Source organism: Atractosteus spatula, chromosome 16 (assembly GCF_055471065.1).
Source record: "Atractosteus spatula isolate fAtrSpa1 chromosome 16, fAtrSpa1.hap1, whole genome shotgun sequence".
Lineage (NCBI taxonomy): Eukaryota > Metazoa > Chordata > Actinopteri > Semionotiformes > Lepisosteidae > Atractosteus > Atractosteus spatula.
In genome coordinates, this window is record NC_142721.1 from 7,958,599 (window position 1) to 7,976,796 (window position 18,198).

General features: G+C 39.3%; 1 protein-coding gene across 6 annotated transcripts; it reads left to right on the forward strand.

Moving 5' to 3' along the window:
* The first annotated feature begins 3,162 nt into the window (after positions 1-3,162).
* znf143b (zinc finger protein 143b) lies at positions 3,163-18,044 on the forward strand. Of its 6 annotated transcripts, none has more exons than XM_088934793.1 (16): positions 3,163-3,244; positions 5,910-6,028; positions 6,954-7,046; positions 7,445-7,540; positions 7,925-8,032; positions 8,277-8,470; positions 8,896-8,970; positions 10,187-10,309; positions 10,757-10,832; positions 11,301-11,426; positions 12,053-12,232; positions 13,068-13,295; positions 14,382-14,530; positions 15,203-15,361; positions 15,776-15,922; positions 17,488-18,044. In XM_088934793.1, the coding sequence occupies exons 2-16, from the start codon at positions 5,917-5,919 to the stop codon at positions 17,569-17,571; spliced, it is 1,950 nt and encodes a 649-aa protein (XP_088790919.1). In that variant the 5' UTR covers positions 3,163-3,244; positions 5,910-5,916; the 3' UTR covers positions 17,572-18,044. The 6 variants fall into 6 exon arrangements, with proteins under 6 accessions (XP_088790919.1, XP_088790922.1, XP_088790921.1 ...); XM_088934796.1 differs by having other exon boundaries at positions 7,949-8,032; XM_088934795.1 differs by having other exon boundaries at positions 3,197-3,244; positions 7,457-7,540.
* The last annotated feature ends 154 nt before the right edge of the window (positions 18,045-18,198 follow it).

Genomic DNA, 18,198 nt, shown 5'->3' on the forward strand with positions numbered 1-18,198 from the left:
AGCCTATTGCTCTAGTTTGTTCTCTGTATTTCTTCATGATCATGGCTCTCCTCATACCGGTAACAAATTCACTACTCTTTTATTTTCAGTTATTCTGTGAGTATAACTGTCTGTGGAGCTGATGCCTATCTAGGTGTCTTTAAGCTCATTATTATTATTGTTGTTGTTGTTGTTGTTTTATTATTATTATTAAGACTCAGTCTTGGGCTGGCTTAAAAGGTTACTTCTCAAATAGAACAACAAATACTTAAGTACTTCTGTTAATGTAGTTTGTGGGTCTGAGAAGATACCCCACCCCCTTTCCTTGTGAGGATGAGGGTTCAATGGAGTAAACCTATGAACTAGTAACCTGATCAATAAGAAAGGAATTGATGTGTGGGCCCTACTCCATACAAGAGGTGTATGGACTTCACTAGCTTTTCCCCCTTCAAACACCTGATGGAAGATCATTAAGTGTTCTGAACCCACTGATGATATGGATTTAAGTAACTAGCATTATTTATTCAAAGCTACAATAAAATAACTTTTTTTGTTGCTGTATTACAGTGGGAGTGTACCCTTTGGTATTTCAAAGATCTTTCTACATCTGAATTTACCAGTGGAAAATATTTTCCTCCACATTAAATGCAAGACAATCTGAAGTCAGTGTTTAAAACGGGTACTATTGACAAATGTTCAAAGTGGTATTTGGTTCTTTTGTGTCCCAGAAAAATAAAACCAGAGGCAGCAAGGTGTAGCCAAGTTATGTGTAAGTTTGTGTTCTCTAGTATTTTGGCACATGCTGGGTTTTCCCATTGTTTGAAGGCTTCACCATCACAGAATGTACTTTATACTTAAAACATAAAATTGATGTAGGTGCCCCAATGTAAGAATGCCAATGTGGTTGTGACATTGATGGTTTAAACAAAATGCCACCAATCTCAAAGTATGGTGAAAATGAATTATAAGTGGTTAATTGAACAGCAGCCTCAAAGAGTCAGTTTTTTCCTCCTGCTTTTGTACCCGCTATTCACAACTGCTAAACATCCAACAACTTATAACTATAACACTTTCAAGTACTTGTTTCCCAAGAGTTAACGCGGAACCCAGATGCACATTTAAACTTAAAACGCCACTTGTTCAGGCCCAGCCAAGTACACATTGAGTTATTGCTATTTAATCCTAAACCTAGAGGAGGTCTGTCGTGGTGACAACATGGAAGTCTCTCGATCCCAATCAGGTGAGACCACACCCTTATATTCACAGAATTAACAATGGACAGGGCTTGTTTGTGAAAAACTGTCAGTCTTGATTGTTGGTAATTGAGTCCCTCCTGCTTTATTCACATGCTTCATCGGCCAGCAATTACATTTTGTGTTTGTACGGTCTCTCTGACTGTCTTCACTCACCCTCCTCTGTCCCAAAGGAGTCTTAATATCGCTTTTCACGCCAGTGACATAGACCATTTGTTTCCATGTAGGTACAACTTTTCTGAGGTGATTCTTTGCCTTGGTGTTGTATACTGTATATTGCCACTTGGTTAGGATATGTGACCTTATTCCGTACTCCTGGGGGACACACAGCATCAATGGTACAGAGGAGCAAGAAGTCACCACACACTTGAGTGAAGGCTTGAAGAGACTTGTATTCGGTTATGAAAAGCCCATTTTCGGAGAGCAAACAGGAACACAAGTATGTTTTACCATTTTGCTCTGGACCCAAGCGTTAACCCGATTTGCCCTCTCTTGGGATATGAGAATGACATTTTTTTTTAGTACGTAAATGATTGCAATATATATTTTCATGCATGTAAGAACTACTTTGTTTCATCCCAAAAAAATTAAGGTCAAGATGAAAAGTAACTTTTCATGCATTTTTAATTTTACTATAATAAATTTTAGCTCTTTCATTCTATATTTAGGATATATTTTAGGTGTAAAGAATAAACCAATTCAAATGATTTGATAAGGGATGCAAGAACATATTTTGATAATCAAAAGGGTGCAGACTACAGTACAGGTTACAAATCATTGCTTTCAATCTCTCTGTTACCATGTAACTTGAGAGATACCTTTTGAGCAAATATTTTAGATCAGCATATATTTAAGATTCATATTTAGGTTCAACATCCAAATTTGAATACATAGTACAATGGAATTTAGATCAAGCTTAACCTTGCCTTCAAATTGTTCTGAAATGTCACATTTTTTCGATGATCACTCCATAAAATAGGTGTTTGTCTCCCCTTAAAGGAACTTAAATGAAAGAAGATAAAATAAAAAAACAACTACTTGCTCAAATTCAAATTGTTAGCAACCAAGACCAAATACAATATACAGCTAAATGAACATGAGTAAGATCATTAATAAAATGGATAGACGAAGGAGAAAAGAATAAGAAAATATTAAAATATAACTGTAATGTTACACAAAATAAAAAAAAAAAACTTTCACAAGTCCCTCAAATGTATAAAAATAGACGATTCTATACAGTTCAGATCTAGCATTTTATTTCTTAAAGAAAATGCAAGACGTATACAAGAAAACAGCAGACCAAGAAATAAACATTGCCCGTGTAGGATTAAAAAAAATATATTAAATGTATAAAGAATTTACAAATACAACTAGAAGAGCAATTGCCCGTGTAGGATTTCAGTTCTTGGATGCGTGCACTAGTGACGTTTTTTTTCCGGTCGAGTTCACTTATATGCTGAACTTGGCTAAATTTGCTGCAGACTTCCGTACGTCTAGGGCCATAAACTCAGCCTGTTTGCCAATATACATCAGAGGAAGGGCAAATGCTAGAATATTTCTACACGTGGAGGTCAACGGAGGTGAGATAAACTGTGAACAACATTAATTCACCCCCGCAGCAACACAACATAACATACATTTCTGTTTTCAGCTGCAAGGCCTACCCCGCCATGTTTCCCTAAGCGTTTCATCGAGCGTCTGCCAAAACTAAGCGTACCAGAATGGCTTCCAGTCGTCTTCACCCCTCAATCTGTATGACGGGGGGGTGGGGCGTCCGCGAATAATGATTGATGGGACCACGGGCCAAACACGGAGCGGATGGCTGGAAGTGAGCGTTCCGTGGACCAATCAGCGTCCTTTCCCTGGGTTGGGCCAGCCCACGTTTAGCCCATCCTCTGTGTCTTTTGTTTCCATTCAGATGCCGGGGCTCGGCGGACGCAGGCGCTACTGTAGTCCGTTTCCTGCCCTGATGCATGGTGGTCGGACGAAGGAATTGTTGGAAAATTTTCGAGGTTAGTATATAAATGTGTTTTTACCCAGTGTGCCTTATTTCAAACAGCCATCTCCAGCGGGGAAAACTTTCGGCTGGAGACCGGAGAGGGGGGGAACCGAGAGGGAAATATACCGAATTAAAACACATCCTAAGGACAGAAGCCTGAAAGTGTTTTATTATTAATTAATGGATTCCGCGTTCTTGTGCTCACTGGTCTACGGTCCTGCTTTGCTCCTTTGTACGATTTCGAATTTGCCTGCTGCGTATTCGCCGACCGTTGCGGAATATAATAAAACGTTTATAATCTTACCTCGAAATAGCGCCAGGCTCCCTCAGTCGTGATCATGTGGGGTTTTTTTTTCTGTAAAACAAAAAAGAAAAAACACGATTTGTGTATGATCGTGTGTATATGCGCCCAGCCGTTTACAGCGTCGTTTTCATGAAGTCCTAACCCCCCCATTTTGTCCTTTTCGCTTAACGCAACACATATTTGTTGGGGAGGGGGAAATTAAGTTTTAACGCGGTTCGTTTTTGTTTTTTGTTTTTTGTTTTTTTAAAGTGATGTTTCTCGTTCTCCCATCGCTCGGCTTGTGTCGTAAGTGACCAGAGAGGGAGATGATGTTTGAATGTAGAGGTCGGGGATGTGTATTGGAGGAGTTGACGATACAGATCCCTGCACCGCTTCTCCGTGGCCTTTGCAGTTTGAAAGGCTGGGAACCCACACCCCTTTATCACCAGTCCAGCGCTCGTAATCTCTTGGTCTCACAGCCATCTTTATTTTTTTATTTCGGTAGCTATCGCCTATCCCTTTCCCCTCGCCTGGCCACATGACCCGTCTTCACGATTTTTTTTCCCCCCTTTTCTTTCTGGACAGTTCCCGTGCAAGGTTGTCATTTATTAGGTGCTAGGTCCCTAAACAACACACGAAATTGCCGAAAGGGCTGCATTGGGTCAATAAAGGAGTTACACCTGCGTTGTGTATTTCTTTGCTTTTATTCCACTTGTGAGTACAGCCCCATTAAGCAGCGCGGTACTTGGGTTTGCGGTTTAACACTTTTCAAGGTCCGTTTTGAATTTTCAGGACAATTTAATCAAGACAGGGTCCAATAATGGAAAGTCGCTTTGAAGCTAATAACCCGTCTTGGAACTACAAACTATATACAATAACCTTAGAATTACATAGAGAAAATGGTTTATGTGTAAAACACTTAAAACCTTTTGGCCTTTGATGGAGGTGATTCCAGATTCCATGAATATAATTAATCAGTAGAAGAGACTCAGAATATGCCAGTACCAAACAGTATGATGGCATAATTTTAGTGGAGAGTGTTAATGTTGTCCTTTGCTTTAATTGCATCAACACTTCCCTGCAACAGCCTTCAGCCTAATCATCTGTGTTGTATTACAGTATTTCCTGTATGCATTTGGGATACAAGTGAACTTGTTTTTTTTATTTGTGGACAGTAAAGACTGAGCTACTGATGAATTATTTTCTTTCATGATGAATCAATCCTCTTACAGGAGCAGCTGTAAACTCTGTGTTCATCTGGAATTGAAACATTCCTGAAATAAAAACTCCAATGATGTCATAGAGAAAGTTCAACCCCTTTTAGTGCTGCAGTTGGGAGCCCTTTATCCTGGGTTTCCCAGTCCTGATCTTTTAGGACTTAATTGAACCCTTTCTTGAGCTACTGGTTTGCTTAATTCCAATATATTGTACTATCTTCCAATTGTAAAATGATGGAAGATATCAAATTACATTTTATTAGGAATGTGTCCTATGTACCTGAAAATGAAAACAATAGTAAAACAATTGTGTGTTCAATTAGGAGCTAAACTCTAGTACGAATGGAATTAAGATCAATAGCCACTGGTGTCATAAGGACCAGGACTGCAGAGCCCTGACTTAAAAAAATATTATCTTGCACAGTATATCACAATAAAGTTTTATGTTTTGGGATTTATTTTGTCTCGGCTCTTCACTACCCCTGTTTTAGGATTTATTTATGAATGTATCTTACACTATATTAGTCATAGTGCATTTGTATTAAAGGTTAGGCTGACTTAATTTGAATTGAGCCAGAAAGCTTTGGAGCCAGTCATTCTCTTCAGCCTTCCAGTTGCTTTTAAGATCTTAAAGGTTTTACATCTTACTGAGGTTTCAGGTCAAGTATCAGCTCGAAACAGCAACAAGATTTCAGAATTACTGAAAATCTGCATAGAGCCAATTTTTGTCACATGAACATCTGAACATTTCACAAATGCGTGTAGCAGTTTAGGATAGTGTCTTGAACTGGCAAGAAGGTAAATCTGTCAGCCTCAAATGAGCTTTTTCATTTCAAAATGGGTTGCTGGTGACCTCTTGGGGTCATATTCAGAAAGTTCTAGCGAATTTGCCATACAGCTGCAGACCATTTAGTGTCAAGGGTAGTGGACTCTTGTACACCAAAGCCATACCCTGTGTTCACGACCAGGATTATAATAAATTAGGGTCTGTGTTCATGACTAGGACTATCATGAATTTGAGTCGATGTTCACGTCCAGCACTATCATGAATTAGAGTCAACGTTCATGTCCAGGATTATGATGAATTAGAGTCTGTGTTCATGTCCAGCGCTATCATGAATTAGAGCCGATGTTCATGTCCAGCATTATGATGAATTAGAGTCTGTGTTCATGTCCAGGACTATCATGCTGTTGGCTCAGATTAACCGAGACTCGCAGGGCATGGCGGAGTTCCAGGGCGGAGCAGGAGATGCCCAGCACGTCACCCTCTGCCTGGCCGAGGCAGTTGCTGTTGCAGGTGTGTTCAAGTGGCATCAAACTGGGTGTGAGGGAGGGGTTGTTCTGTAAAATCCTGTTTTTAGGATACATTTCCTAATTTTTGTTGTTGTTGTTGTTGTATGTACTCAAAATACAGACTTAGTAAAATTACCTGTGAGCCACCTCAAGGTCACACTCCCTTAGGATTTTAAATGATGTAATATGGAAGTAATTTAATTTTTATTAATGCATGAAACACAACATTGCAGTGATGTAGAGTTTTTTGTTTCAGTGCTGAAGCCAAGAATACATTTGTGCAGAGATGCTGCTCATCTTACAGTTTATTCCAGCATGGTATATAGGGTTAGACGCATGCTTTTAAAAGAGTATTCTTTTTTTAATCAAGGCTCATGTACAGGTGTGTTTTCTCTGTATATGTTTCTCATGACCTGCTTAATTTCTGCTCCTTGTCCATGCTACCTGTGTTTTCAGGATTTTCTGTCTTCCTTTGCATTTCCATATACTATCCACACAGACCCTCAGAGCTCTTTGGAAAGCTGCGTGTGTGTGCTTGAGCTCATATGTAATTTCAAATAGATAAACATGGCTCAGGAGGCAGGAGGATGACTGTGGATTAAGGTGTGGGGTTGTTTTTCATTGGCTTTTATTTTTTAATAGAATGCATGACGTTTGTACAATATTTCAGCATCCAGTTTTGTATAACTGTAGAATTGCAGGCAAAACTTTTGACACCTTTCATTTGAAATAGTGGGTGACAAATAAGAGTGAGCTTTTTATACACAGTAGCTGTGCAGCAGTGAGATCTTTTAAAAGTTTACTGAACACTGATTTTAGTTCTGTTCCAGTTCTTATTCTAGTTTAGATGTGCCTTCTCAAAGAAGTGCCAAGGTAAGTAAAATGAGAAACCTTTCTCTCCCATGTTGACTGCTGTTCTGCTTTTTTAGATGGTGACCAGTTGGAAAACATGGACACTGTGAGTTTACAAGCTGTGACTCTTGTGGATGGCTCTACTGCATATATACAGCACAACCCCAAAGGTAGTGACGTTTTTTCCTGCTGACAGACTGCAAGAAGTATGAGATACAGTATGTTTAAGTTGTTAGAATGTTTCAAGTTGCCGCCTACGAACATATGCCCATAATAGTTATATATTAGATATATTTTGGTGGAAAGTTTCTTCTTATGCAGTCACAGTAATCATGTTGACTAGTATTTTTTATCTTGCTAAGCTTTTTACATTTGCAACCTAAATATACCAGTAACTTCATTTGAGATATTAGTGTTAAAAACGGTCATTTGACTGATTTGTTTGAATGTTCAAGGTAGCTGAGAATTTAAACAGTATGCTAGTGTCCACTCTTAGTAGTTGATTGAAAGAGTATAATGAGTATTTTGTGTTGGTTGTGTGAGAGGCAGAGTGTAATGAAAAATGCAGTTTCTCTTTCAGATGGAAAGCTCATGGATGGCCAGGTGATTCAGCTGGAAGATGGCTCTGCAGCGTATGTCCAGCACGTATCTGTGCCAAAAACAGGTGTGCTACCTCCCGTCTCTTGTGGCTTAACTGTGATTGATTCCTGTTGTGTTCCCATAGGCAAATCTGAATTTGAGACAACCGATTTTCAGATAACACAGCCTTTCCTATCATTTAAAAAAATAAAATAAATACCTGTGCATCCAGATGACACCTAACAGCATACATAACATTGAATTAATGAAATCTTTAGTTATTTGGGGTTACTTAATGTTAACTCAAGCCTCCTAGCCTAAGCCTAGTTCTATTTTGACTTTTGAAATTTTAACACTTTAACTGACAAAGCTGTTACACCTTTGAAAGTTAATGTATTTGTGAGGTGACTTTAAGAAAGCATTTTTGTGTCCACAGCAGATGTTTTCATTTTATAATTGCATTGTTGAGGATCAAATTCCTCATATTTCTTAGGAGGAGAAAGTCTGAGACTTGAAGATGGTCAGGCTGTCCAACTGGAAGATGGAACAACGGCCTACATTCACCATGCTCCAAAGGGTATTTTCCTCAAGCATTAACCCAGTCGATGATTTTTCAGCAGAGAACATTAAAGCACTTAAAATTGTGCAATTCCTAAATCTGTTGTTTGTGATACTAAAGTACAATTGGTGAAGAACTATATATTCATACTTGCATGTATTTCTAAATATAAATGAGCATATCAAGTATAAATTGTAATCTGTTAATTAAAAACTGCAGTGGCATGATTCCTAATCGCCTTTTTTCATTGCAATGTTTTTAGAAACATACGACCAGAGCACACTGCAGGCTGTGCAGTTAGAAGATGGCACCACAGCATACATCCAGCACACAGTACAGGTGCCGCAGTCGGACACTATATTGGCCATCCAGGCTGATGGCACCGTGTCCGATATCCACACAGAGGGCACCATAGACCCTGAAACCATCAGCGTGCTAGAGCAGTACACCACTAAGGTAAACTGAGGAAAGGACACATTATTTTTTTAAGCCAGCAGGACATTAATTCTCTGGAACACCCCTATGTCTGCCATTTTGTATTCCTGAACCGATCCTTAATCGCTAAGGCTAACTGATCCCTTTATCTGAACTTCTTACTTGTTTTTCCTTTCTAACCTGTTTGGCTTTGGGGGATACGTGGCCCCCAAGCCCCTGGCTGTTCCATGAGTTTCAGCCAAAACTTCATATCTAAAAAGAGAAGAGAAATGTTAGAGGCGTTTCAATAAATATTTGGTACAACCTGTTGAATTTATTAAGTTAATGATTGGAAAGTTAGTAATACGCTCAAGATCCCTTTCTGTGCCGAGCAGTCTGTCCACTGGGGCTGTTTCTAGCCACTGTCCAGTAGATGCCCTGTCACAGGCAGTGTGCTCTTTTCTCAGGTGGAAAGCTCTGACTGTGTAACCAGCACGGGGCTGATCAGCAGAAGTGAGAGCGATGCCAGCATGCCGATGCAGGTAATCTGCTTTTTACTGAAAAGACCTTGGGAAGTAAAGTGTGTAATATATATTATATGTGCGGTTTACATACAGTAATTTCTCAAAGTTCTTTCTTCCATAGTGAAATTGATCAAATATGCTTCTGGAAAAAAATCAGAAATTTTGTGCTAAGAAGTTTTTTAAGAAACATTTAAGGTCACAAAGATGTATCAGGATGTCTTAAGGTTTGCTGGATCATTATCGGTAATGAGTAGTATTTATAAAAAATAGAGTTATTTGCATTTCTCTCTTTTCTGTTCCACTTTGTTGTCTTTACCTTGTCACATTTTTAATGATTTGAAAATGTGTGAATTTATCCCTTTATTCTCTGTGATCTCATAATGTCTAGGGATACTAGGGTTATATCAGAACCTGTAGCTACTGTTGCTCATCAGTCTAAGTGGAAAAAACAGTATGTTCACAAATCCAGTACAAGGACCTCTGGACACACAGCACACTTCTCCTTCCTTTCCTAAAACTTTTCTTATGGAGGGTGATTGTGCAGCATGAATTCCCTCGGCTGCAAATGTTTCTGAAACTGTGCTTGCAACCTCTGTCAGTTCCTGTAAAGAAGGAAAGAGGCTCAGACGATAAAGAGCAGCTCCCATTCAGGAACACGAGGCAGAAAGCAGGCTTCGGGGCTGAGTGCAGTGTGTCTGGCTGGACTCTGACACAAAAATGTTAGAGCCTGCCTGCACACGTTTTTATTTCCAAAGCAGCATTTTTTGGAATGGAAAATATTATCTGGTGCTGAATAGAATTTGAGCTCCTTATTCTGAATGTTAAAAATCAAAAACACTGAGGACGATGGAGACGCAAGAGATGTTATCCATATCTGTGTTGTAGACCACCGAATTTGCCTTTTGTGTTAATATGTGCTATAGGTTTTAAATATTTTGTATTTCATAAAAAACTTACTTTATGAAAAGACCAGATTTTATTCTTCATAGTGTATTTTTCCTGTTACACTCAAATAAACATTTCAAATTCATGGGACTTTAAAGATGTGCCCTTGCAACTCTAGGCTCCACAGCTGAAAAGTTGTTTCTTCTTTCCACTTTTCACTCTGGAATTAAATTCTGCTTGTTTAGGTGCTCTATATATTGTAGTTAAGAATAGATTTTTTGAATGGTGTTTTCAGTCCAACGGAGAAGTCTTTGATGTCTTCATGACAGGTGTCTGTTTCTCCTCCCAGATTGTTCTGCAGAGTGCCCCAGTGAACCGCAATGGGACAAAGCCCCAGCAGACTGGAGAGAAGTCATTCCGCTGTGACTATGAGGGCTGTGGGAAACTCTACACTACAGCCCACCATCTGAAGGCAAGGGCCTCGTACTCTTGGGCTACTCGCACAGAGCTCTGCAGGCCGTGCAGGGTGCTGAGATAAAAAAGATGTCAAAATAATGAAAATGTGGAAGTCAATATAGTCCTGTCTTGGAAATTCTGCTTCTCGGAGATCTGAGTATTTCGGTAATATTGTTACTGAGGAGACAACAGTTTTTTCTATTGTCTCAACAGGGATACGATAGATTAAAAAAAAGATGACAACATCCTTAAATCGAGCACAAATCCCAAAATACAGTGAAAAATCAAAATGCACCTTTTCTAGACATCCTGTGTATTTAAATGTAAATAAAGCTATTAAAAGGCTTTGCCACACATTCATTATGGTTCATTAATCTGGGGGAAATGGGTCTTGTATTTGGAGTGGCTTGTCCAATGCGGAGACCCTTGGTGTATTTGCAGTGACGGTGTGTTTCGTGCGCAGGTACATGAGCGATCCCACACAGGCGACAGACCCTACCAGTGTGACCACCTCGGCTGTGGGAAGGCGTTCGCCACAGGTAATGACCCTTTCCTGTCAGGGCTGGGAACGTCCGAGCCTGTGAATGTGAAGAGGTGCAGCAGTAGTCCAGCACAGATTCCTTTGGAAGTTAGTATTCTCAGTTGACCCTGTATTTGTGCTTGCAGTATCTATCCAGAATAATATATAAAAATATTTTAGAATACGTTTTTTTTCCTTGGACAATTTTACTCGGAAGCACTGAGTAAAGCAGCATTCAATTCAGAATTTACATTCTTTCAGGCCGTCTGTCAAAAAATGTTCATAATCATTTCCTCACAATTACTGCAAGGTGAAAGCCTACTGTATATAGGCCTTCACTGAGTTAGTCGACTGATGCCTAGAGATTCTGTCTCTTTTTTTATTCGTTCTGAAGATGGAAAAAGATAACTTTTTTTCCTGTTTCATTATTTTTGTCAGTATAGGTAACAGCTAGTGTCTGTGTTTTGGTTTGCTTCTGTTTTGGCAGGCTATGGGTTAAAGAGTCATATCCGGACCCATACAGGGGAGAAACCATACAGGTGTCAGGAGATGAACTGTAACAAGTCATTCAAGACGTCAGGGGACCTGCAGAAACACATCAGAACTCACACAGGTACGGCCGCAGCATTTGACTGCCCTGTTTCAGCCGTCTGGAGAAAGCTAAGAAAGCAAGTCTTAAACCCAGATTATGTATACTAAAGCAGGAAAAAATATTTTTTCTTTTGAAAAGTATACGTAAATAGTACGATTTTATCACATAACTGTCCCGGTGTTTGTGAGGAACTAGAATAAATGTCAGACATTCACTAGTCGCAGCATGTCAGTGTCCTGTTGTTATACTCTTAAGGCGCTCTTGCCATTATTGTGAGTATTACAAAGAAAAGAACACTTATTATTTTTCTCTTCAGGTGTATTTCAAAGAGATTGGTCGACAGTCCAGTTAAGATAATCCTTTATCACTGTGTCGATTTAATATTTTTTCTTTATATAGTTATAAAAGGCTATGTAAAACATGGAATGCATTTTATAGTTTTCCTTCAGATAAAAAACACATTTAATGTATTTAGTTTTTTATTCACACAGTGTATAAACCAAGTAGAATCACTACTTCTTTTATTGGGAGCTGTTGCTTTGAAGCAGCAGTTGTGTTGCCTTTACTAGGATGAAATCTTATCTGGTCATGAATAAACGTCTACTTTGCCTTGGGCATTGAGGCTATATCTTTCTTCTCGCTTGCAGGAGAAAGGCCATTCAAATGTCCTTTTGAAGGCTGTGGTCGATCCTTCACAACATCCAATATCCGCAAGGTTCACATCCGCACACACACTGGAGAGAGGCCCTATTACTGCTCCGAGCCGGGCTGTGGGAGAGCTTTCGCCAGTGCCACCAACTACAAGAACCACATGAGGATCCATACAGGCAAGCACACTCGCAGATCAGCACAGCTTTACAACACCATGCTGGCAGGACGCTCACTGCACACGTTCCAGAAACCAAGAATTTCAAGAATTTCTGTCAGCGGTTTAGTGAGCTCTGCTGATTTGTTGCCAAGGAGTCTGTATCAGCACTCTTTGCTAGTTTTTGCCATTAAGAGTATAAAGGTACAGGTAAATAAATGTGAGATTCACCTGAAGTTTCGCTAATTTTGGACTCGGTTCATGTGTGTTTCTTGTGGAGCTGGAGTATAAACGAATGATCACATACAGGAACATTTCATTTTCTTCCTCAGTGGGCTGATCAGTGATTGAATTTGACATTCTATTTGCTCTTGCCGGGCAATGGTTTGTTTTTAGAACCAGTTTAATTACTTTAGGAGATGCCCAGGTCATTTGTAAATGAAATGTTGTGGATTTTGCTACTAGTGTTACATCACACCTCATGGAGACAAGTTTATTTGAACTCGAAGTAATAAGCGAAGTCTGTCATCTTTTCAGTCACTGAATGTGACCCTAGAGGTTTTATGGACTCAGTGAACAACTGTTAAGATCATAATATAACATTTTATTTAATATTTGTTGTAAATTATAAAACCTAATTTTCTTTTTTATTATGCTGTGGGTTATTATACTGTACACTAAGACACTGAGAAGACTAAAAAGTAGTAAGCAGTTTCATCTTCAGATTGTATCCTTTGGCTGAACGTGTTTGTGATATTAAAACAGGAGAGCAACACTTACTGTACCTACAGCAAGCCCTGATTGAGGCAGTTGAATGCTGAAGGAGGATTATTTCCTTTATTTGCTTCTGTCTGTAGGGGAGAAGCCCTACGTGTGCACTGTGCCTGGCTGTGACAAGCGCTTCACAGAATACTCCAGTCTGTACAAGCACCACGTGGTCCACACCCCATCCAAACCCTACAACTGCAACCACTGCGGGAAGACCTACAAGCAGATCTCCACCCTGGCCATGCACAAGCGCACAGCGCACAACGACACGGAGCCCATCGAGGAGGAGCAGGAGGCCTACTTTGAGCCCCCGGCAGGTCAGTCAGTGTGCTTGTGTGTTGTTTGCATGCTCTGGTTTCTAGCGTTCATCGCTACTGGACCTAAATTCCACAGGACAAAGTCAGAGACAATGAATTATAGTTTATACATCATGGAACCAGACTTCTCAGCCATTCGATATTACAACAGTGGAACCACATGGAGCCTGTTCCATAAATTCTGCTGTTACACTCTATATACAAAATAGTGCAATACAAAAAGCAGTTTTTAACCTATGTTTTAAAAAAATGCAAATTCTATAAGGCAGTTGATCATTTTAATTCTTTATGGCATTATTCAAGAAAGGGTCTCTTTGGTGTCACTTTCTGCTTACTCTACTACCATGTGTCTGGGGGACTAGTGTGTGTGAAATTATTTTTACTCAGGAATAAATAAACAATTACACAAAATAATAATAATAATAATTCCTTTCACTTGCATAGCACTTTTCTGGACACTCCACTCAAAGAGCTTTACAGGTAATGAGGACACTCCTTCACCACCACCAGTGTGCAGCCTGGATGATGCGACAACAGTCATAGTGCACCACTACGCTCCCCACACCCAGCTCTCAGTGAGGAGGAGAACAGAGTGATCCCCAGTTAGGGATTATTAGGGGCTGTGAGTGGTAAAGGTCAAGGGGAAATTTAGCCAGGACACTGGGGTCACTCCTACTTTTTCCGAGATGCACCCTGGGATTTTTAATGACCACAGAGAGTCAGGACCTCAGTTTTACGTGTCACCTATACTGGGGTATTGGGACCCACACAGGTCACAGGGTGAGCGCCCCCTACTGGCCCCACTAACACCACTTTCAGCAGCAGCTTTAGTTTTTCCCAGGAGGTCTCCCATCCAGGCACTGGCCAGGCTCACACCTGCTGAGCTTCAGTGGGCTGCCAGGTGTGAGTAGCAGGGTGAAAGCAAAAAGAAGACATTTCAGCTGTTGAGCCTTTTCCAGTAGTCGGGTGATTGTTTTTACTCTGTTTGTCAGCTCATGGAAGGTAAGAGTCTGTGTAATATGACTGGTATGAAAAGGGTAGAGCTGAGAACATAGGTTTAGTGAGTTTTGTTTGTATTTCAACTAGGGCCTATTGAAGATGTGATCAAGTCACAGGTAACCTATGTGCCGGGGATCGAAGGAGAGGATGCAGGGACAGCACAAGTTACTTCTGGGAACCAGGAAGCAATTGGACAGCAGCACGTGGCTCTTATTACACAAGATGGTACCCAACAGGTTTGTATCATGAAAAAGCCAAAAATAACTATTATGAAATTCCATTTTGCATGATCTTGGGAAGTAAAGAGTTGATTTTATCCTAAAAAACCATCTCCACCCCATTTTTGCATGTGTGAGTCAGCTGCTTTTGCTTGTAGTTTATCCATGTATATAAATGGACCTGCAGTTTAACCTACTTTACTACACCAAATTAAATCCCAAACCCCATGAAAACCACTAATGGAGAAAAAAAATATATTTGCAATTGAAGATGGGTAAATTCCAAATTGTATTAAGAAGACAGTGGAAATAGTAAGCAGTCTTTGTGTTTTAAAATAAAAACAAATATTGCTATGTCTGCAGAATAGGATATAGCATATTTCAGGACTACAGTTATATATTAAAATACAGTTTAAAGCCTGAATCCACAGTATATTTTAAGTAAATGTTATCAATATAGCAAGAAGCCTTAAAAATGAAACAGATGAGTATTGGAAGCAATTTTGTTGCAAAGCCTGTCTCTAAGTATAGGAAAAAGTAATAGGTTTATTCCATGCTGAAAAGAGAAGAAAGAAAACACAACGTTTTGGCCGTGGAGCCTTCTTCAGTATTTTAACTGCATGCACTATGAAAGCAGTTCGTGTACATGTAATGTGCTTCATCCTCTCTTCCCCCTGTCACTGTTCTCAGGTCAGTATCTCCCAGGCAGACATGCAGGCCCTGGGGAACACTATCACAATGGTAACACAAGATGGCACCACCATCACTGTCCCAGCGCACGAAGCAGTGCTGGCTTCAGGAGGCACACATTCAGTCACTATGGTAACTGCAGACGGGACAGAAGGACAAGTAAGTTTTCTTTTTCTAATTTTATCACTTATTTCCAATTTTTCAGTATTCTTCAAAAAACATAATATGGCTAAGAAACGTGTCCAGAGTTTTATATTTAATTGACAAATATAGAAAGGATTCAGAATGTGAACCCTAAACTTACATTAACAATCTTATTTGGAGTGTCACGTGATACACAGACGGGCAATAGATTGGCCATTGACAATGGACAATGGTGTCTTTCAGAGCAAATTCATTGTCTTTGTGTACTCTTCTGATAGAAGGTTGATTGTTCAGTAGAAGGAAATAGATAACAGGACTGACTGGCTCCGTGTTTTCAAAATACTGCAGTCCACATCGTTTTCTGGGAGAGGGATAAGGGGTGTATTTTAGTCGTTTCTTTCCGACTCAGCGCTTTTCTTTTATTTTCAGGTTGCCATAGTGACTCCAGATTTAGCCACATTCCAGACGTCCCAGACTGATATGACCCAGGAACATCATGAGCATCATCTGGTATCGGGCAGCCCTCACCCAGTCACACTTCTGGCAACATCGAACGGCACGCAGATCGCAGTTCAGGTACTAGAACGAGACAGAAAACATCCCAGCAACACTCCGCACGAGGGAGCGCACCCTGACTGCAGGCGACTCTAACTGTTCATTCCCTGCCATTTTCAAGAACTAGCTTGTTCCCTGAATGTGTGGTGTCATTATTACTGAATATTACTTAATTCAGTTTGTGTTACTGAATTCACAGATTCTTGGTCTGCTGAGAAATAAAGTAGGATTTTAAACTCTTCATCTCTGGTGTGAAAGCATGGTGCGCATGATTTTCACTTTGCTCAGACCACGCAATTCTACTGTCGCAGGAAGAGTCTGGAGGAAGCAGGATAATTGCCTGTGTTTTCCGAACTGTTATGGTGGCCCATAATTCTAACAGCCTGCAGCCTGGCATGTGGATAATGTTCAGGTCTCAACACAGCCTTCTGCTTGCCAAGATGGCTTGCATTAAACTGATTTATAACACATGGCTTCACATTAAAACTGACAAACAAGAAGTTGGAAAGCTTATCACATTACCCAGAAATATGCACCCTTAAACTTGGCCCAAGAACTAACACTTAACGGATGCAGACTTTTCAGAAAAGTCTTAAAGTTGTTTTCTTAATTGTTACTTGCAGATTCTATGAATACTCAGCCATCACTGGATAGTGGATCTCCTTACTTTTAACTTCTTGTCTCCAGTACGAATAAAAACAGGAATTAAAATATGTATTCATTTGATACATTTTCACACATGACAAGATGTTGCTGTATCTTAAAGTAGTGAATAGGCTTGAAGATGAGGGAAACAGGATACATTTGTATTTGCTTTCGGTATAAATCTGTGAATACATTTTCCACTGTATCCAATGTAAAGCACAGAAACTATTTCTTTATAAACACTAATTATGTATATTACTGGTTTTGAACACATTTTGCAAAGAAATGTGCCAAGTATATCAAATTATTAAGTTTCGCCAAATTTAAAGATTTTTTTTCTATATTACAAGCTTTTCACTTATCACTCTTTGATGCAAATGAAGTCTGTTACACAATAGCCTGTGTAAATAAACCTTGTAAGAATAGACTTGATTATTATTCAATTCAATTAAAGCTTTATTGTCCCCTAGGGGAAATTTGTTTATGGAGTCTTGTTACATCCAAATCATTCAGCTAGAGACAGATTAGTCTGCTGCGGTTTATCATTATCAATTTAAGTTTTACAGATAAGGGGTGATCTGCTTTTTTTTATGCATCTGTGTCGATATTTTGTCTCCTAACAATCAGTATTTCTAGTTTAAATTAACTACACCTGAAGAAGGCTCCATGGCCGAAACGTTGTGTTTTCTTTCTTCTTTTTTCAGCATGGAATAAACCTATTACTTGTTCCTTTGTAGTTTAAATTAAACCTACTATACCTTATCAGTCATATTTAAAATGCTCATATTTTAGTTTTCTTTGTTATTTTTTAAAAACTTGTTAAGTATAACAAATGACTAAAGTACAAGTATAGCCGTAATCAAACTGTCTTGTATATAAGACTTGAAATCTTTCTTTTCAGAAGTCAGCATTTGTATATGATTACCCTTTTTATCTTTTAGCTGAGTGAACAACCATCACTGGAAGAAGCCATTAGGATAGCCTCAAGAATACAGCAAGGAGAAAATCCCGGAATGGATGATTAATATACAACTTGCATTGCCTTCCAATGCTTCCACGAAAATGCTATCAGAGACTGTTCAGGAAGAAGAAAATTAAAAAAGCAAAAAATGCAACTAGCTTGCTCACCGCTATTAATATTAAAGGTCAAAACCATGAATTTCTCTTGTAGATTTTGTGTATATATATTTTAAATGAGGGGGGGGGGCGTAATTGATCACTTTCCTGTCGATCGGAAATGTTAAATTCTCTTATCTAGAAGGATGGATTAAATCCCAGAAGTTCTTTATGAAAATCGTTTTGTATTCCACATTGTACTCAGGACATGAATGCATTTGGAGCTACAGATTACCACCTTCTTTCAATTACATGTTTTGGGGGTTATAGTCACTGTACTGTGTATATATAACCTGCTAATGGTTTAAATTTCTCTATTTTACATTTGATTATGTATAAATTCTTGGTTGTGCAATATTAAAGCAGTACAATCCATCTGAAATCTTGCTCTGGGTCAGTTCCTAGTTAGGGTTGTTTGAATAATAATTCTTATAGCTAAGAGGAGAACTATAATTGAACACCCTAAACCACAAAGTCAGATCAAACCTAAAGAGGCACTTACTATACTTTTTGTGATAACTCAGGTTTTTTAGATT

Coding starts and splice junctions, on each gene's coding strand:
- znf143b (XM_088934794.1), top strand. CDS start 5,902: ATGTCCAGGACTATCATGCTGTTGGCTCAGATTAACCGAGACTCGCAG. Junction 6,029..6,953: donor CGAGGCAGTTGCTGTTGCAG/GTGTGTTCAAGT, acceptor CTGCTTTTTTAG/ATGGTGACCAGTTGGAAAAC. Junction 10,310..10,756: donor CTACAGCCCACCATCTGAAG/GCAAGGGCCTCG, acceptor TTTCGTGCGCAG/GTACATGAGCGATCCCACAC.